The sequence below is a fragment of the Miscanthus floridulus genome, unplaced genomic scaffold (assembly GCF_019320115.1).
Source record: "Miscanthus floridulus cultivar M001 unplaced genomic scaffold, ASM1932011v1 fs_746_1_2, whole genome shotgun sequence".
Lineage (NCBI taxonomy): Eukaryota > Viridiplantae > Streptophyta > Magnoliopsida > Poales > Poaceae > Miscanthus > Miscanthus floridulus.
Genome location: NW_027097214.1, coordinates 163,421 through 180,000, shown reverse-complemented (window position 1 = coordinate 180,000; position 16,580 = coordinate 163,421). Strand labels below are relative to the sequence as shown.

The 16,580-nt window shown below is 49.7% G+C and overlaps 1 protein-coding gene across 1 annotated transcript; it reads left to right on the top strand.

The window, feature by feature from the left end:
* The first annotated feature begins 5,788 nt into the window (after positions 1-5,788).
* LOC136532952 (zinc finger BED domain-containing protein RICESLEEPER 2-like) lies at positions 5,789-11,105 on the top strand. Its single transcript, XM_066525529.1, has 5 exons — positions 5,789-5,863; positions 5,974-6,130; positions 8,911-9,218; positions 9,651-9,863; positions 10,008-11,105. Exons 1-5 carry the CDS (start codon positions 5,789-5,791, stop codon positions 11,103-11,105), a joined length of 1,851 nt encoding a protein of 616 aa, XP_066381626.1.
* Positions 11,106-16,580: the final 5,475 nt, after the last annotated feature.

Sequence of the window (16,580 nt, the reverse complement as noted above, 5' to 3'; positions counted from 1 at the left end):
TCGGGCACGACAACTGTTTCAGAAAGGGTGTATGCATACCCTTATCAGCCCTCGAGTGAGACCCGACCCCTTGCCATTGCTGGGGTCAGGTGTCACTAAAGATCGAGGAGAGGATAGTGAAACTAGTAGGAGAAAGCGTCTCTTGTTTTCATGCATACCCCCTCCCTAGGATCTGAGCTATCGTTCTATGACCGCGTGTTCGGTCTCCTTATGAGTCCAACTTTCCTTGAGCCCCAGCGCGTAGTAGGGGTCCGGTCGAGGGTCGGCTCATCTTTGTGATCATCGCCGTATCCGCGGTTTCAACAACCTAAGGGGTTGAGCTAATGTCACTTGCCTCGATGGCTTGAGTGACGCGCTCGGTGAGCTCGCTATCGGGCACGTTCGAGTGGAATCTAGGTCCGACATTCATGATAGGGTCGGCATAGCCCTCATGTGGCATTCCACTGCTCCTTAACTCACCTCTCGGCAGATGCCTTGTTGCTCCAAAGAGCGACTCAGGTGGCCCGCTGACCTCTCCTCAATGGAGATTCTATGGGCTCAGCTCGAGGTTAGGATCAAACGAGAAGGTCGAGGCGACCCTATCAGCTTCTGAGCGGGTCAGGCAAAGGCCGCTGGGGCTCATCTATGTTTTCTCCCCTAGCTCTCTTCGATGCTGAGGCGGCCTCGAGACCTTCATAGGCCAGCCTTCGAACCCTGGTCAGGTGGATTCCCGAGTTCGGGTTGGGCGGCTCGAGCCCCCGAGCCCCGTGGGGCTCGATGGGGGTCGGCCGTGTTTCATGCATCACCCCGTCTGTAGTTTTCGCAACCGGAGGGGCTGAGTTAACGACACTTGCTTTGATGGCTCGAGTGTCGCACTCGGTGAGCTCGCTACAGGATGTCCACTGCGGGGTGGCATAGCCCTCATATGCTCCACTACTCCTTAACCTACCTCCTAGTAGATGTCCGTGTCACTCTAGAGAGCGACTCAGGTGGCCCGCTAGCCTCTCCTCGATGGAGATTCTGTGGGCTTGGCTCGAGGTTAGGATCGAACAAGAAAGGTCTAGATGTCCCTGTCTGCTTCTGAGCGGGGTCAGGCAAGGCCGCTAGGGCTCATCTATGTTTTTCTCCCTTGCCTCTGTTTGAAGCGAGGCGGCCTCGAGCCCTTTGTGGGCCGACCTTCGAACCTCAGTCGGTCGCCGCTCATATCGAATGAGACGACTACTATTTCATGACGCAACGCGAAGCGTTGTGATGCAGCAATTGCATATGCAATGCTTGGATATATGGGATGAATGTATGGATGAATGAATAAATGAATGTATGAATGCATGCATGAGAATGGATGAATGAATGATCATGCAATGGAAAACAAAAGTGGGGATCGGTAAAGTTACCTCGATGGCTCGAGTGACGGGTTTGGGGAGCTCTTACCGGATATGTCCATGTGGGGTCCTAGGTTTGATGTTCATGACAGAGCTAGCATAACCTGCATGGGGCATCCCACTTCTCCATACCCATCTCTCAGCAGTGGCCTGAGCCATTTGACCGACCTAGGTGACCTGCCGGCCTCTCCTCGATGGAGATTCCGTCGATGGGTCCCTCCAAATCCTTCTAGGGAAGGCGGAGGCTAAAGCTTGGGGTGCGGGGACAAAAACTCTAATCACGCTGGTGAGCAGAAACACCATAGCCACTGGGGCGTAGGTTTCTAGTGGTCTGACCAGTTTTACTCAAAGTTTGTTTCCGCACACCTTGCCTCTAGGTTTTAGCATGAGAAAAGGGTTGGGCATTGAGAATGTCTACCGAATAGACACTCTTGCCAGCCCCCAAGCAAGACCTGACACCTTGCCATTGCTGGGGTCAGGGTCTTGATAGCGAAATTAATGCGTGTAAACTAAGGGTGACCCGTCTCTCGGCAGTGGTCCGAATCGTTCGATCAACTTGGGTGACCTACTGGCATAGGAATTACCTCAATGGCACGAGTGACGGGTTCAGAGAGCTCTTACCGGATATGTTTGAGCAGAATCTGGGTCTGTCATTCGTAATAGGGTCGGCATATCCCACATGGGGCATCCTGCTGCTCCCCACCCATTCCTAGGCAGTGGCTAAGCCGTCTGGTTGACTTGTATTGCCCCGCTGGGACATTGACTTACCTACGGAGATAGAGGATGAGAACATCCTACACAAGAATTTAGTTAGGCAGATAAGCCTGGCGGTGAACTTGTAATAAATGGACAAGCTCTTAAATTTCGTTACAGCCAAACAACTTTTTAGCCCTTCTCCCCCTTTTGTATAAAAGGTTGGTGCGTTCCAACCCTTTCCGTCGTTAAGGCCATAAAGCTCGAGGTGCGGGTAAACAAATTCTGATCACGCTAGTGAGCAAAAATGCCGGAGTCGCCAAGGCGTCGGTTTCGTGTAGTCTAACCAGTTTTACTCAGAGTTTGTTTCCGTATCCCCAGTTTCTAGGTCTCAACGTGAGAGGGGGTCGGGCACGGAGAATGTTCGCCAGGCGGATAGACCCTTAAACATGTACCAACTCTTTCCGTGGCTAAGGTAAAAAATCTCGGGGTATAAAAAAACTCTGATCACACTGGTGAGCAAAGACACCATAGTCGTCGAGGCGTAGGTTTCTCACAGTCCGACCAGTTTTACTCAGTGTTTGTTTCCGCAAACTTTGCTTTTGGGTCTTAGTCGTGAGAAAGGGTCAGGACATAGAGACTGTCTACCGAAAAGATATGCTCTTATTAGCCCTCGAGTGAGGTTTGACCCCTTGCCATTGCTGGGGTCAGGTGTCACTAAATGTAATGGAGTCGATATTGGAACTAACAGGAGAAAGTGTGTGTATATTAAGGGTAAAAGCGATGTAGCTGCTTGGTATTCTAGGCATTGACGAAGACTTCGCCGTCGATGGCCTTGAGCTTATAGGCGCCTAGCCAGAGCACCTTCATGATGACGTATGGTCCCTCCCCTAGCGGAGAGAGATTATGGCGGTTCTTGTGGCTCTGGACGGGGCATAGGGCCAGGTATCCGACGTTGAAGGCCCAACCCCGCACTCGACGGTTGTGGTACCAGCGCAATGCTTGCTGGTACTTGGCTGAGCGGAGGAGTGCAACGTCGCACGCTTCATCTTGCTGGGCTCCTTCCTATGCTCCCCTTGTTGGAGCCTCCAGACACGAATCGCTTCAAGAGGTCACAGTCCTTGTATAGGTGCTTGATGGGGAAAGAATGGTTCGGGCATGGCCCTTCGAGTAGCTTCTTGAAGTGGGTTAGGGTACCCTCGGTGGACTTTCGACCCTCTTTGCGGTCGGCGACAGCCACGAGCAAGCCCTCATGCTGTTGCCTATTCTTCTTCTTGCCAGGACTGTTGGATGCAACCTCACCGGTGTCTTCGTCCCGCTTCGCCTTGCCTTTGAGGCGATCAAAGATCGCTCCGACCGCCTCCTCGATAGAGGCATGGCTGGTGGTGACATCGAGGAGCTCCTTGGTGGTTCACGGACCCTTACGTCCTAGCTTGTGAACCAGGGACTCGTAGGTGATCCCAAACAGGAAGTCTCCTATGACATCGGTGTTAGTGACGTTGGGCAGCTTGTTACATTGCTAGGAGAAGCACCAGATGTATCCATGAAGGTTTTCTCTGACCTTCTGTCGGTAATTTTTGAGATCCCATAGGTTGTTAGGACGCTTGTACGTGCCTTGAAAGTTTTCCATGAAGATCTCTTTTAGGTCCGCCCAACTTTGGATTATGTTGGGCGGAAGGTGTTCCAACCATGTTCGCGCCGAATCGGCAAGGAACAATGGAAGGTTGCGGATAATGAAGTCATCATTATCTACTCGACTGGCTTGGCAAGCAAGCTGATAATCCTCGAGCCATAGTCCGAGGTTCATTTCCCTAGAGTATTTCGGGATGTTGGTTGGTGGTCGGTACCATGGCGGAAAGGCGACGTTGAGGACGTGTTGGCCGAAGGCCTGAGGTCTCGATAGGACGGGGCTCGGGCTTTGGTCCTCACAACTGTCATAGCGTCCGCCATGACGAGGGTGGCAGCCTTGCTAGCTCCCTCCCCCACATCACCATGGGCACACCTACGAGCGTTGAGGGTGTCACGCGCGTCATAGTTGCTACCAAGACGCTCATGTACCGGGACCATGGTGCGTAGCCTACTGCCTTGTTGTCCCTGGTGGAATGACGCGTCATTATTGGGTTGCTCCGAGGGCGTGTGCTAGTTGGCGTTGAGCTCGCATTGCCGAGCCAGTGAGCTCTTGGCCTGCTGTGCCGCCGCACGCTTGAGTAGCGTGCGAATCTCGTGATGGGCCCGATGGTCTTTGGGCGTTGCGGGCCCTAGAAGCCCCCGGAGCAAGGCCACCGCAGCGGCGATGTTCTGGCTTGCCTAGGCAAAGTGCAAGAGTGCTTCATCGTCATCGATGATCCTCTGGTTCACGTCGTGGGCCATGGCATGTGCACGTCCACTGTCTCTGTGGCGCTTGATCTCTTGATCGAGCTCTGCACGTTCCTGCTCGAGCTAGAGTCGTGCTTCCTCGAGCTCTTGGTGTCAGGCTTTCAGCTGCTCCACCCATAGGCGAGGCGAGGCCCCTACATCCCTCCTGACCTCGTTGTCGAGGTCATTCATTTTGGTAGCCTCTTCCTCGTGGATGCTTTCGACGTGTCCCTCGGGGGTACCCGCCATGAAACACTCATGAGAGGGGTGATGGCTCCCCCTGCTGGAGTCAGAGGCAGAGGGCGACTTCATTTCTTCCGCGAGGAGGTTGTGGAAAGACTCCATGACATATTCGGTTATCCCTATGAACTCGTTGTTCATGGGGAAAGGAGGCGCGCGTTGCGCCACAAGGTGGCCAACGATCTCTGCGGTGTTGCGGAGACCGAACGGGAGCATTGTCGGGGCTCTCCGGGTGAGGTATTCTGGAGAGAGTGGCTCCCCTCCGGCAAGCTGTGCTATGACATTGGCGAACGAGAAGGTGTGGTGGCGCAGGTCCTCCCGGGACGGTCGGGGTCCCAGGAACCCATAGTCGAAGTCGAGGAGCTGGTTGCTCCCGGGGGCGTGGGCCTCTGGTGCGTGTAGCTGCAGCTCCTCAAGCGCCTCGGTGATTGCATCGAGGCCAGCGGAGTGGAGAGGTCAAATGGCGGCGGGAGCCATCACCAACTCTCCCTTCGTTGTGATGATGAAGTCCAGGTCCTCGAAGCATACGTGCGCGCCTAGGACCCTAGCTGAGGTTGTGACTAGCCATCCGAGGCCTGGTGTGGATATCGAGACACATAAAAGCCCCCTACCTAGTGCACCAACTATCGGTGTTTTGAGTTGCCACCAACAAGTAAATTTCTAATATTACGCGTCTGGCTTAGATGGTGTGCTAAGAGGACACGAGGTTTATACTGGTTCGGGCAGAATGTCCCTACGTCTAGTTCATTGCTGCTGCTCATGTTACTAGCACTGAAAGTTCATAGTAGGGGTTATAAATGGTTGAGGGAGGGACAGGTCCCAAGTCTCTGGTAAGAGAAACAAATGGGTGCCGAGAGCTCGGTCGCTTCCTGGCTATGTGCTTGTGTGTTCTGATCGGTTCCGGGTTCGATGGGTTCAAGTCTAAATCGATGTGATGTGATGCAGTGCATTGCAATGCCCCTTATGGGATGCACTACTTTTTTCTTTTATAGGTCAAGGGAAAGCACGGGTTATAGTGGAGGGAGAAGAGGAGAATGAGAAGGAGAAGAAGTCCTCTAGGATCGCCGGGTCCTTCTTTTCTTTCACGCGGGTACCACCGACCCTCTAGACATCAATAGGGACAGCTCCACATCACGACCATGTCCGTCATTGGCGCCATGCACAGGCATCGTCTCCTGATCGTGGCGCTCCACTCTGTCTTGGTGGACGTCATGGTGAACTGACGCGCCTATCATTGCTCGTACGAGGGTTAGGCAGAACAACATCGGTACGCTCGACGTTGTTCCTGATGTGAATCCCAAGGTATGGCCCATCATGGCCACAGGTTATATCGGGACGTGCTGGTCACCTCCCTGGTGTCAGAGCTTTGACCCAGACCCATTCGCTTGGACCTGGAGTGGTTGGTGGTGGTATGGGCCTTCGCCAGGCGAGGCAGGAGCACGCGGCCTCAGTGTCGGGCGAGGCGAAGCCAGCCCTCAGAGGTCTGGCGAGGCGGAGCCTGTAGCCTCGATGTCGGGCGAGGCAGAGCTCGCCCCTAGAGGTCGGGCGAGGCGGAGCCCATGGCCTCGGTGGTTAGGTGAGGCGGAGTCCGCGGCCTCGGTGTTGGGCGAGATGGAGCCCGCCCTCAGAGGTTAGGCAAGGCGGAGAAAGCCCTCAGAGGTCGAGCGAGTCGGAGCCCACGACCTTGGTGTTGGATGAGGTAGAGCTCGCCCTCAAAGGTCGAGCAAGGCAAAGCCTACCCTCAGAGGTCGGGCGAGGCAGAGCCCGTGGCCATTGGTGTCAGACGAGGCGGAGCCCGCCCCCAGAGGTCGAGTGAGGCGGAGCCCACGGCCTCAGTGTCAGGCGAGGTGGAGCTAGCCCTCAGAGGTCAGGCGAGGTGGATCTCACCCCTAAAGGTTGGGCAAGGCAGAGCTTGTGCACCTGGGGTCGGTTGGAGCTATAGTCACGCTCATGACTGCTCGGATGAATCAATGTTGATGGTTATTAGCTCCTCCTCTTCGGATATCCTAATATTGGTCCCCAACAGATACCATACAGGGACTCATACAAATACAAATACTTTGATAAAGGATACAGAAGATAGCTTGTTCTGAGCTAAAAGCACAAAGGTCCCTAAAAACAAAGAAATTACAAGCCAGTCCTTGGAACCCCTGCAGCCCAAATCCTCTAGATTCCATCGCCGCTAGCCATCGCCGGAAGCCAAACGCCGCTAACCACAGGTCAACCTAGAGCTCCATCGCCAGCAGGCTTTGAGAAGAGCCATAGTAGACACTCGCCATCTTGGACGAGATGAAGTAAACACTGAGAATCCACCGGCCAAGGACGCGCCCCAAGCCCTGTTGACTCGGGATGCAGACTCGCCATTACCGACTGACACCGCCATGGAACAACCAAGCTTGCAGCACCACTCTCCTACTTTCCGCACAAACCAAAGCTGCCTCTCCATCCTTAGAACACTAGGCCAGTGAACTCACCTCCCGACAAGCCGCCAGCACCGGACTCCTATACAGGGGATCCACAAAGGGAATCCCTCCTCCACGCCCACATTGACGGCACCGGAGCGGAGCATCACCAAGATGAGGAAGAGAGCAAGAGGATCTTATTCCTTAATGACACCACCACCGCCGTCTCGATGCCGCCGCCGAAAACCTAAACCTTGATCTACTGGGACCTACAGGTCATATGACATATTGACATCTGGATTCATGCATGAAGTCACAACAGTTAGTTGCAACAAGAGCCGTGTAGGTGGAGCGGGCCACGCCGTCAGCCTGTTGGGTAGACATGCGCCGTCAGCCAGCACAAACCCGCAAAGCAGCCCGCATTCTTAAAGCTAGTTTATGCGGCTAAACCCATGTAACCCAACGGCGCCGCTTTAACCCAGGATCTCGCTGATCGCGACTGCCACCATTCGCGTCGGTCGTGCTTTCTTCCCTGCCCTCAGCCGCAGTATCCTTCTCCCACGGCGACCATCTTCCTCGTCCTCTCCTCACTCTCCGCGGCGCACCTTGACTCCATGGGCGGCACGACTTCTCCACCTCGCTGTGGATGCCACGTCCATGGATCAAGACCCAGCCTACCTAACGCTGAAGTGTCACTGCATGCAGCGGCCACAAGGGGGCTGCAGTGAGGTGAGGTGGCTACCGACTGGGGCTGGAGGTGCTGTCCTGCCGGCGGAGGCGGATTTGCCATGACCGAAGCTAGCTCTGCATGTGGGCAATGAGATCTTGTCCTTGCTTGATGTTCATGGACCATGGTTCTACTAGATCTCCTTAGGACGTCCTGTGAGTGTTGCCTAAAGAGAAGTTGTGTGCTCGATTGGCTTAATTTTCTATTTGAAAGACAAAACTTCAAAGTGCTTTGATGTCTTCTTCGAAGGTAATGGCAGATTCGTGAGAGGTTGTGGCCATGCGGTATTGCGCTTGTAGGCCGCGCGTGGCGGAAAATGGGCCACCGCGGACGCCGCAAGAGTAACACGGTGGAAAACGGGCCGCCGCGCATGCCCGCATACGAGCAAGCGGCGCATGTGGACGCGGGACGGGCTATCCGTAGCTGCGTCAGTCTGCATGTATAGTATAGTTTTCCAAATGGGCCAAGCCCGTTGGGCCGACACGAGCACGGTCCAATTTGGCCTGGTACAAAAACGGCTCGGCCCGGCAGCTACCAGTGCTCGTGCCTGGGCCACGATGCCAGCACGATGGCACGGCACGGGCACGGGCACGGCCCGCTTCAGCGGCCGGCATGGAGGCAGCATGGCCTCGGGTGGGACTGACTTTATAAGCCAGCCACCGCTCCTGGCTTGGAGTGTTTCCGAACCCTAGCTCATTCTTCCATCCCCATTCCAGCAGCATCGAGCTCTCCCATCGACTGAAACCCTAGCCGCTCTCCTCTCTTCTTCTCGCCATTCGGTGGCTGGTTAAGGCGGCGGTTGCTGGCATGGGCACACATCACTTCTACACCACTCTTCCTTCTCCCTGACCGTCGATGTACCTTTCTCGTCGAGATCCACCACCGTTCGTCTTTGTCTCTGTCTTGTCGCTCTCATCGACCTCACCGGAGTCCAACATCATTGGGGCTCTGCTCTGATGCGTTGAGGTACCAGGGTGTTGGGTCTCCGCGATGTCGTCGTCGCCGTTGTCTCTGGTGCTTCGTCAAGAGAGGTGAGTTGTAACCCTAGATCTATTCGTTTTTGTTCTTCTTCTTGATTTCTTCATGATCTTCTACTAACCCTAGGTGTTCTTGTTGTTCTTGGTTTTGGTAGGCGTTGGTGTTGAGGGACCGGAGGCCGGCGACAACGAGATATCGGATGAGCAGGAGGACATCGGTCTCTCCATGACCACCAACAACGAGCTGCGCCTCTGTGGGATGACCGGAGACGACGAGGATGATGTCGCTGGGGATGTCGAGGAGCTCTTCGGCCATCGTGCTGCCGAGGAACTCTACGGCCGTACTGCTGCTCACCCAGTTCCCATCGACGACACTGACGCCCCCAACACCGGCGGCGCCGTCCAGGATGACGCCACTGCTGATGACGGCTTCAGCAGCAGGCCTAACCACCCTTCTACCTCAGTATGCTAGGAAGATTTCGAGAAGCTCACCAAGAAGGTAAATGGTAAGGTTGTCAGGTATGGCGCTCGGTGTCTTCACTGCCGTAAGGAGTATTCTGCGTACTCTAGATTTGGGACTGGCCACCTTCTCCGTCATCAAGACTCTTGCCCTAAGAAGCGTGAGAAATGTCGCATGGCTCAGTACCACATTACTTTCAATAAGGACAGTACTATGCGTAATTGGGAGTATTCGGCTGAGGTTGCTCGTGTTCAGCTTGTTCGTTTGCTTGCTAGGTTAGATCTTCCCCTCCGTCTTGGGGAAACTGAGGCCTAGGAAGATTACATAAAAACTGCTCATAACCCTAGGTACACAACTGTTTCTAAGCAAACTACAGCTAGAGATCTTTTTAAGTACTTCAATGAAAAGCGTGATCGTTTGATTGATGGTTTGAAGAGTAATGCCATTTCATCTGTTGCTATTACCTCTGATATCTGGTCTGGAAATGCAAAAGAAGATTATTTGAGTGTTGTTGGTCATTACATTAATGCTGATTGGCAACTTATAAAAAGGGTGCTTGGCTTAAGGCTTATTGATGCATCACATAATGCTGATAACATTGTTGAACGTGTTAGTAATGTGCTTAATGATTATAGTATATTGAAGAAGGTTTTTTTTGTTACTTTGGACAATGCCTCTGCTAATACTAAAGCTATGGATAAACTGAAACCTATACTTAGAGAGTATTTGGGTGCTGATCTATTTTTGCATCAATGCTATGCTTGTCATATCATAAACCTGATTGTTAAATAGGCTTTGGTTGTTGTTAGTCCTATGCTTGATGCTTTTAGAACTGCTATATCATTCATTAACTCTTCTAACCAGAGAGTTGCTGCATATAAGAGCTATTGCATGGCATCTGGTATTAGACCTAGGAAGTTTGGATTGGACATGGAGGTTAGGTGGAACTCTACCTACCTGATGCTTAGGCATTTGCTACCACACAAGGAAACTTTCCATACTTTCATTGAGTCTAATTATCCTAGAAAAAGAGCTGACCCCTTTCTTTTGACTCATGAGCATTGGGCTATGGCAACTAAAATACTGGAATTCCTTGAACTATTATATGACTCAATAGTTGCTTTGTTTGGTGTGTACTATCCTACTGCTCCACTTATGATTCATCATGTTGTTAAGATTGCTATACACCTGCATAGGTATCAAAATGATGAGCATATTAGAACTGTTGTCCAACCTATGATTGATAAGTACAATAAATATTGGAGAACCATACATGAACTTTACTGCATTGCATTTATCTTGGATTCAAGAGCTAAAATTAAAGGTTTTAACAAAGTTCTTAGGAAGTTAAATTTGCTTACTGATGCTGATTATTCTAATAAGATGGTGGAAACTAGAACTCTTCTTTTCAAACTGTATCATAAGTATGATGATTTGTATGGCTCTGTTAGGGCGAAAAGGCCTGACCCTCCAAGCCTATCTGGTAAGAAAAGAACAGCTTGGGCTGAGATATATGATGATGATGATGGTGGTGGTTTGCTTGGAGCTGGCTGTTCTTCTCTTCCTCCTAATCTTGATATGTCCAGGACTATTCCTGCTACTACTTTACTACATGCAGCAAGTTCATCTAACACTGGTTCTGAACTTTCAGCTTATCTGGACTGTGACACAGTTAGCCAGATAGATGATGACTTCAACATCTTGAACTGGTGGCATCAGCATAAACTAACATATCTAGTTTTTTCTACCCTTGCTAGAGATGTTTTCAGTGTGCCTGTTTCTATCATTTCTTCTGAAGCTACTTTTAGTACCACTGGCAGGATCATTGAAGACCGGCGGCGGAGGCTGAACCCTAAAACTATGGAGGCACTCACATGCATCAAGGACTGAGAAGCTGCAGAGACAAGGCTACAGCATATGGTGGAGGATAAGGAGCTCGAGGAAGCCTTTGAACAACTTTATCTTGATTAGTCATTTATGTAATGGTTCTGTAATCTTAAGACTTGGATGCTTTGGACCTTTGGTTGTGGATGTAATGAACAATTGAACTTATGGAGCTGGTTGCACTCTTTTTTCCTGTCTAGGATTTCTCACAAGGGTGAGTTTTACCTAGACAGGTTTTTAATGAGGCAGCCATTGCACAGCTCCTTTAATTTGGTATTTTGTTATCTCTGTCTTGTATGTTCTTCTTTGTGATTTCAGATTCATCAGATTTCAAGTTTGTTTTTGAACTGTTCTTTTGATTCTGATCTGTTGAAGTGGTGATGTGGTTTTAGTGCCAGGGCACGGCACTAACCCGCTGGGCTGCCATGTCCTGTGGCATGGCACGACACTATCTGAGGGCTTTAGTGCCGTGCCTGGACCAGAGTCTAGGAACGGTGGCACTACACGGCACGGCACGGCAGTGACACCGTGCCTGATAGTGCCGTGCCGTATAGTGCTAGTGCCGTGTAGTGCCAGTGCCGCCCGTTTGGAAAACTATAATGTATAGAGCCGACACAGCTCAAGCTAAGGTTTTATCTAAACATATGTCAGACACAGGCCTTGTTTAGATTGAAAGTTTTTTCAACCTGATGAATAGTACCACTTTCGTTTTATTTGGCAAATATTATCCAATCGTGGACCAACTAGGCTCAAAAGATTCATCTCGTGATTTCCAACTAAACTGTGTAATTAGTTATTTTTTTACCTACATTTAATACTCCATGCAAGCGGCTAAAAATTGATGTGATGGAGAGAGAGTGAAAAAACTTGGAACTTTGATGGGATCTAAACAAGGCCACAATCAGAGGTATAACGCAAAGGGAAAAATATCAACAGGAATATAAAACATGAATAATAATAATGCTGGGCCGTTAAATTTAGACAAATGACAGTCGCAGTTGCAGACTTTGATTACTTCGACGAAAAGAGTGATGTGTTCGTGTGATGTCCTTATTAGGAGTAGATGCTTTTGACTTGCATCGTCTCTCTGTCGAGCAAATTCAACAAAGTCATGCCTCAAATTAGCTAGTTGGTCTTAGTTAGTGGCGTGGAGAACCGAATCTTTAATATATACTCAGTGGTTGATGCCGTGATGACTGAAAATGGCACACCGTACTGGAAGTCCGAACATTGCTTGGCACGTTTTTGAGAAAAGTAATGGAGGTCCAATCAATAATGCCTGTCACGTTATTGAAAAGGGACTGCGGAAGTTGACATTATTATATATGGCTTAAAAATAAATTGTATCAGTTGGACGCTATTGGAAGTTTGTAACCAATCAACCAACACCGTACCTGTTCGGCTGTTCACTTTGAAAAGGTTATTGTATATTTTTTATTCGTCATAAGTCTCCATTTCTCAACATAGAAGTATGACAACTTCGCGTCCTACTCAACCTAAGCTTTTGAATGCTCTACCAACGTGGTATATCTAATAAACCCTGTTTTCAAAAGAAAGAAAGAAATGGTATCTAAACCTAATGGTTATGACCTTGAGGTCTAGCTAATGCAGTTTTAAGAAAACACAAATACGGATACCCTTCTTCAAGGAAAAATCTGATGACAACACATTGAGAATTTGTTTGTGGCCCTAAACTTTCAATGATAGAGCATTTTCTCACAAAGTGCTTATATAATCCAAATAGAGCCCTCCTTGTTACTTCAAGGCGGCTTGGGCGGAGCGCTATGATCGTCTCTGTGGTGAAGGGACCATGCGTGAGCACGAATGCACAATAATAGCGTGGCAGAGGTGGCAAGCGCGGCCACTGCAGAGTGGGGAGCACGTGAGCATGACCAACGGGGCCACGGTGGGTGATGGTGGCAGGGTTGTATGTGGACATAATTCACGGTGGCCGGGTTGGGTGGGACAGATATAGCAAAAGCCTAGTCAGAAATGCAATCAATGTCAACATTGGTCATAGGTGATGCCATTTGGCCTCGGACACCTATTTTCTCCATGGAGGCATTGTTGAGGTGTCTTTTCATATTTCATAGGATCGATCTTCAGGTAAAAAATCAGTTCATGTTTTTTGAGCGGCAATAGGGAGGCCGGGATTGTAGCTCAGGTGGATGTTTGCCGCTTGTCGATGAGGCCAGAATGTTTGATGAGTTCTCTATGTCTTTGGAGTCACCTTGAGGGCTGCACATTGCAAGCTTAGACGAAGTCGGAACTGCTATACTTCTGAGTATGATCATGTGCCTATGTGCATGAGTGTTGTGATATTGAGAATGGTCGAGGTCTGCCACAGGAAGTTGAGCTTGGTAACGTTGGCTTAGGTTGGACTTGGTCATTGTGTAACTGTAACATGCACCAGCTGATTTACCATTGTGAGTTTTTTTGGTGGTTCCCCTTTAACTAACTATGTATTTGTGAGGTTTTTGGGCTTGACTTTTATCATAAACTAGGCCATCTTTTTTCTACCATACTGAATTGTAGGAACTTTAATTTGTTGGGAAAAAGGGATCCTGACAGGGTTGAGGGTAGAAGGCTTCTCGGCGGGGGGTCCTTCACGAAGGTCTCGTGCATAGGTCCCCTAACGGAGGTCTCATGCAGAAGTCCCTAGACGAAGGCTGGATGGACGAGGTCCCTTCACTAAGGTGAGGGTAGAAGGTGTAAGGAAAATGGACCCTATGCCTATTTACTTTGAATTTTGGTGTTTGATGACCAACACAACCAAATTGGACTAATGAATTTGCTATTGATTGTTTTGTAGTTCAATAGGATGCAAGACGTGACTTGGATGAAGGCGACATGATGATCCGATGATCAACACCTAGAAGCACAAGAGAAGACTCAAGATATCAAGCAAAGTCCAAGCATGAAGAAAGGAATCAAGCTGTATGCAAGATCGCGAAGATACGAGCTCACAGAGGTGACCGGACGCTGGAAGGTGATCGACCGGATGCTCCAATCAATGACTCGGCTACAACAGGCGTCAGCAGCAGCGACTGGACGCTGAACAAGTAAAATGACCGGACGCACCGATGGCACTGTTCATCATCCCGGCAACACATTCAGTATTGACCGGACGCTGGCGGCAAATCGACTGGACGCAGAACAGTAGTGTCCGATCGAGTACAGAGAGGTTCCAGAGCGGCGAAATTGCGACCGGACGCGTCCGGCGGCATGTGACCGGACGCTGGCAGCGTCCGATCAGTTGATCACGGCTCTAACGGTCGAGACGACCGGACGCATCTGATCAGGATGACCTGAGCGTCCGGTCAGTAGCAGAAAAGCGGGATTTCATCCCCAACGGCTACTTTCTCAGTGGGGCTTATAAATAGACCCCCAACCGGCCATTTGAAATGTGTGAAGCTGAGAAAACATACCAAGGGTGTTGATACACCATTTTGGTGATCTCCACTTGCATAGTGCTTAGTGATTTATTAGGTGATTAGCGTAGGTGCTTTGCAAAATGCTTAGGTTGATTAGACCATCGCTCATGCGCTTGCTCTAGGTTTAGGCCTAGTGTTTAGTGAGGTTTGCACACCTCTTACCACTCGGTGCTTGCGCGCACCATTGTTGTACATCAGAGGGGCTTGTAGTCTTGCGAGATCACACTAACTGTGTTTGTGGTGTGTCCATCACCGTGTACCAGAGGGAACAAGGCCCGCTGCGTTTTGGCCGGAAGCTTGATAGTGAAGACGGCGGGGAGCATCCGGGATAGGCTTGTCGAAAGACACGTCAGAGACCCACTTGCATGTGGGAAAGGCCCGAGGCTATCAACGGAGTTACCCGACTGGGAGCTTGGCCCTTATGAGGGATTCCTTGAGAGGGGCTCCAACGAGGATTAGGGGGAAGCTTGCGTGCTTCTCGATACCTTGGTAAAAATACTAGAGTCGTCAATGGGAGTTTGCATATCTCTACCTTACTCTTTAGCTTCCGCATTTACATTGTTTACTTTACTCCTTTTGCGGTAGCGATAGCAACACAGTAGCAAAACTATAGTTGCACATTTAGATAGTTTATCTTTTGCATAGGTTTTGCTAAGGGTATAAAAAGAGGCCATAGTTTTTAGAAGTAGAATTTTAAGTTGCCTAATTCACCCCCTCTTAGGCATCACGGTCCCCTTCAAGTGGTATCGGAGCCAGGTTGGCTCAATTTGGACCTTTGGTTTAACCGCCGTTGAGCCGACGCTATTTAGAGTGGTTGGGATGGATACCTTTAGGCCTCCGCACTTTGACGGCACTAACTTTCCCTATTATAAAGCTAGAATGGCTTGTCACCTTGAGGCGGTTGATTTGGGTGTTTGGAGAGTCACTCGTGATGGGATGAAACCCATTAAGAATCCCGATAAACCCACAAAGAGTGAAGAAAAAGAAATGCATTTCAATGCTAGAGCAAAAAATTGCTTATTTGAATCCTTTAGCATGGATATGTTTAACCAAGTGTTCACTTTGAATACGGCACATGAAATTTGGTTAAAACTCCAAGAGCTCCACGACGGCACAAGTAATGTCCGTGAGCAAAAACATTGTCTAGCTAAGCAAAATTATGATTCCTTTACAATGAATGATGATGAGCTTGTTCGTGATATGTATTCTCGTTTGAATCTAATTATCAATGAGCTCTATTCAATAGGATTAACAAAGATAGATGACGCGGACATCGTGAGGAAGATCATCTCCATGCTACCACAAAAGAAATATGCAAGCATCATCACCATCCTTCACAACATGGATGACTTGAGCACCATGACCCCGGCCAAAGTCATTGGCAAGATAGTGGCATTTGAAATGTCACGCAAGATGGGTCAAGAAGAAGCCTCTTCATCAAGCAAAGGCAAAGCTCTCGCATGTAGCTAGAAAAAGAAGATGAAGGGCAAGCAAGTTGAGATGAGCTCAAGCTCAAGCTCCTCAAGTGAAGATGAAGATGATGATGATGATGATGATGAAGATTCAAGTGATGATCAATCTTCCTCCTCCACCTCTGACCTTGATGAAGAATCAATCAAACTAATCAACAAGGTGGAAAAGATGATCCAAAAGCTTAATGTCAAGGGTGTGTCCATCCAAATTCAAGATATCATTTTCACCAATCAAAGAAATGAGCAAAGAAAGAGAGAATGCTATGGATGCGGCAAGTTGGGGCACTTTGTGGAAGTTTGTCCAAACAAGCCCACACCCAAGACAAAGAAGAAGGTGTGCAAGAACCAAGCCCTCACATCAATAAGGTCATGGGATGATTCTTCAAGTGAAGAAGAACACCATCACAAGAGGCAAGGCCGCAAGCACTCATCATCAAGCTCTTCTCGTGTGTGCCTTATGGCATGAGGTAACGAAAGCTCATCCTCTAGTGAGAGTGATAGTGATGATGAAATGCCTTCTTATGATGAAATTGTGCAACAAAATCTTAATTATGCTAAAGTTTGCACTAGTCAAC

What these genes read in the sequence shown, in the direction of transcription:
- LOC136532952 (XM_066525529.1), top strand. Translation starts at nt 5,789, where the DNA reads ATGTCCGTCATTGGCGCCATGCACAGGCATCGTCTCCTGATCGTGGCG. An exon ending in GGCGAAGCCAGCCCTCAGAG is followed by an intron (nt 6,131 to 8,910) that starts GTCTGGCGAGGC and finishes TGGTTTTGGTAG; the next exon opens with GCGTTGGTGTTGAGGGACCG. An exon ending in CTAACCACCCTTCTACCTCA is followed by an intron (nt 9,219 to 9,650) that starts GTATGCTAGGAA and finishes GATGGTTTGAAG; the next exon opens with AGTAATGCCATTTCATCTGT.